The sequence below is a fragment of the Capsicum annuum genome, chromosome 6 (assembly GCF_002878395.1).
Source record: "Capsicum annuum cultivar UCD-10X-F1 chromosome 6, UCD10Xv1.1, whole genome shotgun sequence".
Lineage (NCBI taxonomy): Eukaryota > Viridiplantae > Streptophyta > Magnoliopsida > Solanales > Solanaceae > Capsicum > Capsicum annuum.
Genome location: NC_061116.1, coordinates 200,200,374 through 200,212,820, shown reverse-complemented (window position 1 = coordinate 200,212,820; position 12,447 = coordinate 200,200,374). Strand labels below are relative to the sequence as shown.

Below are 12,447 nucleotides of genomic sequence, written 5' to 3'. Positions count from 1 at the left end.
ATGAATAAGGTGAAATCATGAAGCTTAAAATTGAACATTTACTTGAAGAGTATGTTCCTACTGCATCAATTGCACAAAGGTATGTCATGTTTTGCGTCTAATTTCATCTTCTTTCCCTGTTTCCTTTATTCTTTTTAGTGTTTAAATCATTTGAATGTTTGATTTTATTTTAATTACATTTTGTATATTTTGATTCTCTTAAAACCACTGTTGCATTGTATGTTCCTAGTTTTGATTTTTGTTCCTCCTTTTGCTTTGCATGTTCAAAGATTTTATTTTTTTAAAGCCATTCTGATTTAATTTCTTGTTTGAGGTGTAATTTTTTTGATATTTACATATAATATGTGTTCGGTATGCTTAATGTTGACAATTTTGAATATCCTGATGTTTTCATGTCAGTTGAGATAGTTGAATTTGAGGTATGGAATAAAAATAGAAGCAGGTAAATAGAAATATTGTGATTTGCTTTGTCATTTTTAGGTTACTATTGTTATTGTTTTTGAAAAATTGAGGAAGATCCGTCAAATCTAACAACATTGTGATCAAACAGTATGTTTGTGTACTAAATTTAGAATCTAATTAGTAGTACTTGAATTCGTTGTTTAAATTTTAGAACTCATAAAGTTGAAATCTCGACTCCATCCCGAACTCTGAACCCATAGAAATTGGCATAACTGGTGCCAATAGAAGTCTGTTGTTTATAGCTCTTCACTGCTTTAGTGTTTGATGTTTCATTTGTAATCTAGTGTGTGTTGTGTATAGTTAGATGGATACAGATAGGACAATGTTCAATTATACTAATGCTAAACAAATTTTGTTCTTGAATTTGGAATCTTTTTAAGGTATGTATTCAGTGGATACGAATCAGATCATGTGGGTGGAGCCCTCAATTATTGTTATTGCTAGATATGGATATTGGTGTTGTTACCTTGAATTGACTTTAATTATTATTTATGAAAGTATTTAAGACGATGTTATATAATATTTTATCCTGTGAGGTTTAAGGGAAATGTTATATGGTGTTAGAGGAGCCTTTTCTGGTATCAATGTTTATTAACTAGGAGAAAGTTTTATCTATTTTCTCATTTCATGTTAGCTCTTTTTGTGGGTTGTCCCTGTAGTGTCATTGCTCTTTAAAAGATTTCTTATTTGTACAGTCTTACATGATGATAAGAAAAACTATAAAAAGTCACAAGCTAGGAGACATCCACCAAACATACATCTTTCGCTTATTTGTATAACATCACACGTTGATAAGAAAAACAATAAAAAATCACAAGCTAAGAGACATTTGCCGAACATACAACTTTTTGCTTATTTTTATAGCATGAAGTGTTGATAAGAAAAATAATAAAAAGTTACAAGCTATGAGACATCTTCCAAACATTCAACTTTCAATGTTGATAAGTTTCTCTGTTATTTGATCTCTCGGACTTTGCAAGTGCATACTCTGTGGGGCTTATAACATCCTTGTGGGGATCAGATTTAGGATTGGTTTGTCATATGATGGAATAAGCTGATATTTTTTATATCAGATGTCGATTGATGTAGTCAGTAGCATTTCTACTATTTTTTATTTATACAGTGTTTTGTACTTAATGATAGCTAATTCAATTGATTGTCATTCGCTATGTAGGAACGAAAAACTATGATTCCATTGGAAGTCCTGGATTTTGTAAGAACTTTGTAATCAACATTTTCCTTTTTGGAGGTAAGTGACTTGTAATGCTGTTTCTTTTAATATATGAAAGATCACAAAGTCTTAAAGCTCAAGAAGAAGTTCTTTTTCTTTTTTTGGGTTCATGATATCATACTGTATCTCATTTCTTCTTCCAAACATATTACTTTAACAACCATAAAATGGGCCATTTGTATATATCCTCTTCTTTTCTTTTCTATTTTTGATTAAATATTCTTTTACTCAGGCTCTTCATATCCCTACAATTGCTGCCATTGAGGGTATAGCATTGGGTGGGGGACTTGAAATGGCAATGTCTTGTGATATCCGAATATGTGGTACGTTTTTCTGCACTTCTGAGTTTATGCCAAATTTATCTTTCTTTATCTGTAGTTTGATTTCTTTCTCTCTAGTTTGATGATGCGTTACTTAGGTGAAGATGCAGTATTGGTTTTACCTGAGACAGGACTTGCTATAATACCAGGGTATGCCTCAATTACACATTATATGTTTTCTTATACAAAATCTGTAAATTCGGTGAAGGATGTGTTATGTTCTAATTTTATCAGATCAGCTGGATATTTCCATTAACAGCCTCTTGCAGAAATGCAGGGTAAGGTTGCATACAAATAAAACCTTGAGGTTTGGCCCTTCCCTAGATCCCGCTTCCCTTTAGCTGATATTCCACTATCTTGAGGTCACTTCATCACTTTTACCATTCATAAGTTTCCAATACTGGCCAAAAGATAAGTGGGAAAGATGCTGAATTAATAGGTATGTGCGTGACTTGTCAGAGCTCATTTGTCAAGTGGACGAGGCTCCTTGTTTTTCCCAAGCCCCTCCTCCTTCTCCTCTGTGTCTCTCTTTGTCTCTCTCATGGTACCCCCTCAACAATTCCATTTGGTCATGCAAGTCTTGTCAATTACTACGTTCTTGCTGGTGAGGCTCGTCTCAAGGTGCTTGAACTTGCTAGGGATATTAATCAGAAGGTCAGACTTTAGTTATTAATAAATTATGTTTGATGTATTTATGCACTGTGGCACCCATTATGATTCACGAAATAAGGACTGAAAGAGAAACATAAAAGGACTACACCACTTCCTATATATATAAAAGATATCCATACTATACTGTACACAGATAATTGCCAGTAATCCAAAGATTCATTAGATGTAATTTTGACACGAGTACTTTTTTGTGCCTTTTTGACCTTTTATAAGGTATCACCCTTCAAGGTCATAAAGAATATTTGTCCTGCTCTTTCTTTTCTTTTGTGCACTTTTGAATGATATTAAGGCTTTTCTTTGAAATTTCATCCTCTTCCTTAGACCTTAAGTTAATGGAATTTACTAATCCTTTGCTTGTTTGTTTTCCTCTTTCTGCACCTTCCAACATATTTTTTTCTGCCTTTCTTTTTTCTTTTTCCGATCTTGTTTCATACACTTACACACAAACTAAAAAATTATTTGTGGTAGATATTCACTGTAATTACATTGTTCGTTCCCTTGGCAAATGACAGTTGAATACTTGAATCGTGATTCGAACTTTTATTCAAGTTGCTGCGGATCAGCTGCCTTCTCCTGAGATAGATGCATTATCAAAACAGGTTAGCTTTTCTTTTCTGTCATGTAATAGTAGTTAAATATTTCCTTTAGTTTTGGTTTGCGGTTTAATGTTCAAAGTTACTATGCTTACACATCCACATCTGTTGCTTTTTTGGAAGTTATCCAAAATTGTGGAGGAAAAAATATCTTAAAGTTTTAATAGGAGAATGTTTTCATGCACAAAATTGGAATGTGAAAGAGTTCAAGCACTAAATGATTCGGAATTACAAAGTACTTGATTATCGTTCTTTGATCTTTTCTTGTATTACTTAAGCGGACGTTCCTTCGTCAAGTTGAACAAAAACTGGTAGGTAATTCATATATATTTTGCAAAAACTTCATTTGTTTGATGTTTTTGATTACTTGATACAGGATGGCAACAAAGCCAGCATCAAACAATGCAAAGCTACCCACCGTGGAGATGCGCAGACCTGTTAACCAGTCGCATTCTGCTAGGTAGAATTGCTTCCAGAGTCACCATTCCAATCACAGTGCGTTCCTTTCTAAGCTGTTCCGGTTAAATTCTTTTTATCTACACCTATCCAAGTGTCCTGTACAAATGACAAGAATTGATTTTAAGTGTAGGACTCTTTCGTCTCCCTTCTATATTTTCACTTCGTCGGGTTTCCATGTCAAAGTTGCATTGAGTTGAAGAATTTTCAGTTGCAGGTGTGTGTCTAAAATCTTCTTCGTTGGCTTTCTTCCTCATCTACTATGTTCTTCCATTTTGGTCATTTACGTTTTTTTTATCTTTTTATCGTATAAGTTGTGTTAAAATGTGTTAAAATGGATATGTCCAATTATAAAATTTGAAAGTTTGATGTGCTTTAGTGGAAAGAGTATATTGATCTAATCAATGTCTCATTTCATTTACCGTTCTTTTGATAAATCGTGTTGAGAAAATGATAAAATGTGTTGGATTGAAGTTGAGTGTGAAGGACTAGATCTCGATCTTTAAAATCTTAATCCTGTTTGGTTAAAAGAAGTGATTTTATGAACCTTTAAAATCGAACCTTCTATTTCAAGAAGATAAATAAGATGGACTTTTTCTTTTCCCCTGATTGTATATTTCTGTCCAAAATACACACATCAAGAACTTAAAGTACATATATCAGAATAAAACAAATTAGTCCATGTAAAGGTCTGTGAAAGTAAATGAAATGCAATGACTTGGACAATAGTTGAATCAATGTAATTGCGTATCTTCAGAACCTGCAAACACGAACATTTAAAGTTAGTCTCATATTACATACTCGAAAGACTAATTTATTTTTTATATCAGGTAATCATATGTATTGTATCTCACCTAATATATCTTTGTACACGATGTTCTTGTTGTATGTTCCTTTTTGTCACTTTGGCTGTTGTGTCATAACCAAAACTTTAGTCGTTGACATTGATATTCCCCTTGAGAGTGCAAAGTACAGTTGTCCATGTGAAAAAACATATTGCGGAAAGTATAGTCCAACAGTTGGTATTGTTTGTCCTTGTGCTTTGTCTATCGTCATCGAAAAGCACAGTCGCACGAAAAATTATTTTCTAATGAATTTGAATGGGTAACCTTCATTTTCAGGAGGTGATAGCTGGATTCGTGGGATAAACACATGCTTGAAAGCATTTTGGCTCATCTTTATTTTTGCGTGTATGGCATTTTTGTCAAACCCTCTGCATATCATTCTCGTTCCATTGTACAAACCATTGGAACCATCTAAATTTCTCAATAACATGATAGTGACATTTTTTTTCAACACCAATCTGCATATACGTAAAAGATACTTTAATAAAAAATTTCACTTAAGAAAGATATCCAATGATGATTGAAGGTTTATAATCATAAGTTGAAATCAAATACATAGTAACATGTTTTTGGAGTAAATAAGCACCCATAAACTAACAAAATTTTTTCAAAAGATTATACTTGTGTGAATCTCCAAATACTGCAAAAACAAAATAGAAAAAACTGATTAGATTTGACCGAAAACATTAGTTTTTTTCTGCAGGTATAAGTATTGCTTATCATGAGCAGTAGCATTTCACCTAATGGGGTGGCTAAACAAAATTTTCAAAGGTTCTAATCATAAAGTTTTGGAAGGACAATATGACTGGATATGTGAAGGACATACATAGGGAGATGATCTATCTACCACAGAGTTAAGTGTGACATTAAAATAATGTGAAATGAGTTCATCATCTGGATAAACTGGCATCCTTTCCTATGTATTTGCTAAGGAAATTCCTAAAACAGCGGACATGCCTTTAAATTGTTTACTTTATTTGTAATATTGATGAGAATATTTAGAAATTTGGATTACTAAAACTTGGCAAGCGTAAGGACTTTTAATTATCATATTAATAGGTAATGTTGTATAGTTGGTGATCTATCGATTAATATAGGAAGGTCGTGTTGATATCAAATAGATGTTGTTTTTCTTGTACTGTTCATGGCAAAGGGCATTAGTGTTTGCTTTATTCTATAACTGAGAAACTACTGTTAATGAATTGTGATCATGGAATGACACCTTAATCTGGTTCAAGCTTTGCAAAACAAATCGGTGGCCAAGTAAAAGAATGTCACTATACTTCTTCCAACAATATTTCACTACCTTCTTAATTCAATTCTGAAGTATAGCATCTTAATTTGTATATCAGTGTGTTGTTTCTGTTCCTATCTGTTTATCGTGTTGTTAAGTAGTTTTTGTTCTATTTCTTTGAGTTGAGAGTTGGTGATCCTTTTATACAGTTAGAAAAATGGGGATTGATAGAGAGATGGAGTTTGTAAGAATTTGCTTAAAGAAACAGAGAGTAAGGGGACAAAGGGGATATTAGTTTGGATGTCAATTTTCAAGCTATCAGGTAAGTATAATTTCTTTAAAGTTGGCAATATTATGCTGGATGTACCAGGTACTATACCAGTGCTGGTGTACTAGAATATTGTATTATGTTGGGCCCCTTTCGGGGGAGCAGTGTAAAAATCACAAATTTAGATAATCTCTTGTCCCTTAAGGTATTAGTAGTGAGATAATCAACTGCTTAAGTTTTGAAAAGAAAATGTTGTTTGAAATATAGCTTTGCTAGTAATAATGCCTGTCACATATTCTACCATCCTGTGTATCAATTCTCAGCAAGTGATGCAAAGAGAATGAGGCATTTAAGTAAAGCAGACTATGATTATGAACATGATCCAGATCTAATGTAGGTTGATAAATTTGGAATGATGACATTGATCATTTTTGAAATGTACAAATATATTTAGCGACCTAGAATTGTATTTGTTTAGTATTGAGTGGTCATTATGTTGTAGATGTTTCCTAAACTTACACGAGTTACTGATTTTCTACAGTTAAGATTTGGCAAGAATCAGAAGGAAAGACTTAAGTTGTGTGGACCTCGAAGATAGTATTAGAACTAGTATTTTGTTCGTCATGCATAAAAGTGTAGCTTAACTTCATAACTAACAGTAAGATTCACTGTATCCCTCTCTTTTTAATTGATTCTATGAACCTTACATATACATTTGATTCTCAAACATAATCGCATATTAGTAAATATGTAAGAACGTACCTGTGAGGAGGCAGACCGTTTGGTGTCAGAGTATTTAAGTAATCTTCTTGATAGTAGTGATTTGTATCATCCTCTGTAGAGTCGAAACTAAGAAACGTTCTGGTTTCACTAGAAAATCTAGAAATTAACATTCATTTAGTTGGTCGACATACTCATTTCTGATAGCCAGGATAGCCCGTTCAGTCATGTATTTTGTAGAACTTGCATTTTCAGGCAACAATGGAAATATTTGCTCTATTAAGGCATTCGAACCAGTGCTATCACTCTTATTTTCAATAACCAATTGTCTTGGAAGTAGTACCAAATAATCTCTTATTGTAGGCTCCTCACCGTTACCTATGCGTAGTAATAATTCACTGAATGATGCCACAAGTACGACTTTACCAAACTTGTATTTACCATTTTAGCCCTTGTAGATTTTGGAATTACTGTACTACCTGATGAAAATCACCTCCGAAAACCATTACTTTTCCACCAAAGGGTTCGTCAATGTCCAATATATCTCTGAAGCTCCTATCAACCGTTTCAATTGTCTAACGGCTAGCCATAGGCACTTCGTTCCAGATAATCAACTTGGATTTTTTAATCAATTTAGCTCCACCATTTCACTTTGACATACGTGTTACTGTTGTATCATTTGTCTGAAGTGGTATCTCAAATCTAGAATGAGTCGTACGACCTCCCGATAAAAGAGTTGCTGCTACACCACTTGTTGTCGTTGCTAATACTATCATTCCCTTTGATCTGATATTTGCAAGTAATGCATGATATAGGAATGTTTTTCCGGTCCCTCTGGGTCCATCGACAAAGAATAATCCCGATTGGCCAGATTCTAACCTTTGCAATATAATCTTGAATGCTTGCTCTTGTTTAGGATTTAGCTTTGTTTGTGCATCCAAATCTTCTAAAGGAACTATTATAGACTCCTCCTCCAGTATTTCTCTACATTTTGATATAATTCTATCATCTACTCTCCGTTCAAGTTCAGGTATGTCATAATTTTGAATTCTCTTTCTCATGCTCTCTAAGAAATGATTTATGCTTTTCAGTGTGCATTGAAGTTGAGTCATAGGAGAATTTTCGTGTATTCTATTAAAATCATCTGACATGTCATCATAATATGTATCCAGAGCTTCCTAACTTCCGTCGGATTACAATGAACCATAATGTTGCAAATAAATTTCTAAGATCCGAAGGTATTTTGAAGACAACCGCTTCACGTAAGCATTCAGAAATGCTATTATCCGACTCGAGTAAACCTCTTTCTTTTGCAGCTTCTTCAAATGTGTCACACAACCTTCCATTAATAGTTAGCAAGTATTGAAACGAAGTTGGTCCTCGTACGTGATTCAATAATAATCTTAAATAATACCTTTCGCCTTCTGCTGGATTAGCTGTAAATTAAACAAGAAAGAACAAATAAATGATATTTGAACGTTTACAAATATTAAGAGTGGTCATGTTGAATTTCTTACCAATAGCAATTCGACCAATTACTGATCTTATTTTTCTTTGCGTCCAAAGCTTACCTTGAGCATTTCAAACATAATACTTTAGAAATTCCTTGTATATGCATTTACGCGCTTCATTGTCTATTGAACATTTGTGAAAATACTCGGTAAGCATGGTTTTTGAGGCATATTCCCAGGCAACAACGTTTTTCAAATTTTGGTTGCTCCAATAGCACACTACAATGTGAATAGAAAATATTAAAAAGATTAACAGAATATTCCGTACAAAATAACTTTATGTATTTCTTTTCATGATAAATTCATAGCTTAAAACAAATTATTACAATCTGAATTTTATGACTTTTTTATCTGAAGGGTAAAGATGTAGAATTTAGATAGCTTAAGGAAGCCTAATTATTTACCTATTTGTTTATTTGGAAGATGTAGTTGAAGGTTAATGACCGGAGGCTGCATTTCACTAAGATCAAATTCATAAATTCTCCATAGCGCTTCTGGTGCAGCAACCCAACGTGCATATTGAAAACTCTTAATTTCATCAACGACTTTTCTCCAACATCTGATTCGATATAAACAACGCACCTATCATGTCCTTTATATATATATACTTGTAAAGATACTTTATTTCTTTTACACCTGAACAAGACTCAACATTGATATGACAATTATATCTACTTAGTAAATAAGAATTATAAGGAACAACCCATTGATTATTCATTGTCATGCCTCGAACTTTTTCTTTTTTTCCATCATTTTGCCTCTTGTAAATAGGATAACTATCCTTTCCTTGTATTGATTTATTACTAAATGGTCGAGGATAATGACTCTTGCACTGACCATCCCTCATGCATGAATTTGTTGAATATTTTTTTCCACACGAGCCATGCATCATATGTTTGATAACCAAGTCAGGAAAAATTGGAAATTCTTCTTTGTCGGGAAATTTAGCAGAAATAAACTTGTCATAATCATCTGGTGATGTCAAATTGTATCCTTGTTCTAGCATTAACAAAAGGTGAATGTATGGTAGGCCTCTTTTCTGGAATTCAATGACATAAACATATGCTGCAACAGGCCCAAATATTTTTTTCTTGAAGATTTGATCTTTTAAATCTTGTAACTTTGATCTGAAAACTCTAGTCACCAAGTCAGGTCTGTCTTGAGCAAGTTGTCCTTCTATCAAATTTTCTTGAATCTCTGGCCAATCTGGATTATATGTCATTGTGATAAACAAATCTGGTTTCCAAAAATGTTGAACCAAAGCCATTGCATCCGTATAACTACGACGCATGTCCCTAAGACCTCCGACAAATGATGCAGGAAGTATTATTCTTTGACCAAATTTTGAGTCTCTTCTTTCTCCAGCCATAATACTATCAACTATGCCTTGCAAAAGCACTCTCTACAAGAGACACAATTTTTAGCTCCACGCCGTACACCTGCAAAATATTTTAAATATATTGATATGAGAGTTGTAAGTACACAATTCTAAGAAATTTTGTTTCAAAAATTTACCTTGTTCCTCGTTGTCAAACACCTCATCAACAGACATAAATGTAGGGTTGTTCTGGTTGAGGCCTGGAACTTCAGTTCGATGCTTACCTTTACTTGTTTTATGTTGTTTTCGTATTCCTTGGTGCCAGCCTAGTTCACCACTTGAAAAAAGCAAAGGATACTGGAGCAGGTCATAACATCCGTAATAATGTTTAACTCTATGAATATTACCTGAATGTTCATGAACAATAATCTCCCGATCAAATGGTACATTGGGGTTATTTTCGTCTATACAAATTGTAGCAACTTGATCTACTGATGGTTTATTGTACACACGTTGATCTAGTTTAGAAGTGGAAGCAATTTGAATTTCTAAATCCTTAAAGTTTGAATGATCCTTTAGTTGGCGAAACAATTGTGCATAAGGATTGCCATCCATTATTTGTTTAATTATTGCGACAACTTCCTCAGATAAATTGGCTTCTTTGACTTTTGAAATCCTGTTGCGAGACTCATTTTCTGTGTCAAAAAAGTACATCTGAAAATAGCATGGATTATTATCATGGGGTAGTAATGAGGGGAAATCATGACATATTTGACCCTTTGCTCGAAATGTATAAACTCTTTTTCGCGAAGATGCCAGATCATTGTCATGTTTAACACCAAAAGACGTAAATCCAAATATGCTGTTATATGCTCTAATGTGTCTACAAAATTCTTCTGCTACTTTAGATTTAGAGAAGAATAAATCATACAATTGAGTTGGAACTACAGTATTTGCAAGTTTTATTGATCCACTGTAGCAACAAAATGTTGGAGTCTCATGTTGAAATATCATAGCATGACAATTAGTTCATTCAAGAACATTTTCCAACTTTTGAATACACGATATTGATGGTATGTCGTCAATTTCACCTAAATGTGTTGTGTAAAATGTTAGCAATGTCAGTACATAATAAAGTGAGCACAAATAAAATGTAACTTAAATTAATAAAATAGAATTGCATTACCTTCAATTTCATACCTTTGCGATAGAGCCTTTGGGAACTAATATATTTTGCATCTTTTGTTGGTCTTGTTTCTTCAATATCGACATCTTCTATGGACTCAATCCTTTTATTACCTTTAAAAAGAAGTAAACAGTATATTAAATTTGATTCAAAATTTAAGGAATCTAATAAATATGTTATAATTTTGTATTTCAAAGATCTGCAATGGCAGAATTAAAGTGACTCGTTGTAATACCCCGGGAAATTTTTCGTTGAAATTTTGTGCGTAAACGTATTGGGTTCTATCTCCTAGAATGAATTATAAATTTTTCGTGCAGAATGTCTAAGATTATGACCCACCATTGCATAGAGTATCGAATAATATTTCCAACGATATGTGGATCATCCAAAACGGACACCCGAGCGACGAGTTATGAACATTCCAATCGAACCGTGAATAGTAGTGAACAGTAAAACAAGCAGGAAAAAGTACTGAGGCCTGGCGTATTTTTGCTCCAACTTTAAATGATCATAACTCCTTGTACATAATGATCTGGGTGACTTACTATATATCAACGGAAAGCTCTACGAGTCCTATTTCCAATGAAATTGGTTTCATCCAATTTTTCTATTGGATCAAAAAGTTATGGTCGATCTACTTCAGCCTACCAAAAGTGAATTTTTGGGTCAATTTCAAATGATCATAACTTCTCATACACAATGATCTTGGAGAGATACTATATATCAACGAAAAGATATGAGAGTCCTCTTTCTAATGAAATTGGTTTCATCCAATTTGGATATCGGAGTAAAATGTTATGGTTGATCTACTTCAGACTATCAAAACAGTCCACCTAAGGACAGATTCGAGAATTATTTAATTTTTAGGGGTGTTTTGGACACTCCTCCTCACCCAAAATCCATCCAAACCCTATATTAAAGCCTATTAGAAGTATTATATGTTATGTTTCATCAAATTCCCTCAAAAAGAAAACCCTAAGCTCCTACATCCAACTTCAAGAACCTCCAAGGTTCACCATTAATTTTGTAAATTTATTCAAGATTCCAAGTTCCTAGTTCAAGAACTCCAAGAACCATCATTCAAAGGCACGATTAACATCTCAAAAATTACTATCGATCTAAAGTTCATCATTCAAGGTATGTGGGGATTTTCAACAAGACTCTCTTTCGTTCTTGTGCCCAAAAGTAATTTTCTTTACAAAGGCATGGTTTTTATTTGATTTTTTCGAATTTGAAGCATGAACCCATATCTTATGATGATTATAATGAAATCTTGATGTTTATGATTTTCAAAGATGAATTTACATGTGTGGAGATATAAAGCATGAATCTTGAACGATATTTATCATGATATTTATATTTGGGTCGTGAATTCCCATTGGAAATTGTGTTTTTTGTTAAGAAAGTGTGTGTTATAAGTACGTTGATGTTGAATATTTGAGATATTTTGAATGATTTGACCTTTTGGTCTTAATGGAGTTGCTTTGAACTCGAGTGTGAAAGAAATCCACAATGTGGTTGATTTTTATAGATGGGAAGCATGATGGCTCTCGATGTATATTTATATATTATTGAAATTTTTTTGTTGTGGATTGTCTTTGAAATGATCTGAGCTAAGTCCGGGAGAAATC

At 33.3% G+C, this 12,447-nt stretch overlaps 1 protein-coding gene across 23 annotated transcripts in view; it reads left to right on the top strand.

Annotated features, from left to right (window-relative positions):
- Positions 1 to 12,447, top strand: part of LOC124899318 — a 24,801-nt gene continuing 12,354 nt past the window's right edge. For 2 of the 23 annotated variants that reach the window (XR_007056659.1, XR_007056653.1), the window contains exons 1-8: positions 7 to 1,711; positions 1,926 to 2,016; positions 2,092 to 2,163; positions 3,198 to 3,284; positions 3,655 to 3,773; positions 3,868 to 3,951; positions 5,283 to 5,437; positions 6,027 to 6,135. Coding sequence is in view for 1 of the 23 variants with exons in the window: in XM_047413751.1 (XP_047269707.1) it covers positions 3,681 to 3,773; positions 3,868 to 3,951 (177 nt within the window). In the remaining 22 variants the exon portion in view is untranslated. Of the gene's footprint in view, positions 1,712 to 1,925; positions 2,017 to 2,091; positions 2,164 to 2,452; positions 2,668 to 3,197; positions 3,285 to 3,654; positions 3,774 to 3,862; positions 3,952 to 4,855; positions 4,925 to 5,282; positions 5,716 to 6,022; positions 6,136 to 6,622; positions 6,740 to 12,447 lie in introns of those variants that run through there. The other 21 variants (XR_007056663.1, XR_007056655.1, XR_007056660.1 and 18 more) reach the window with 21 other exon arrangements.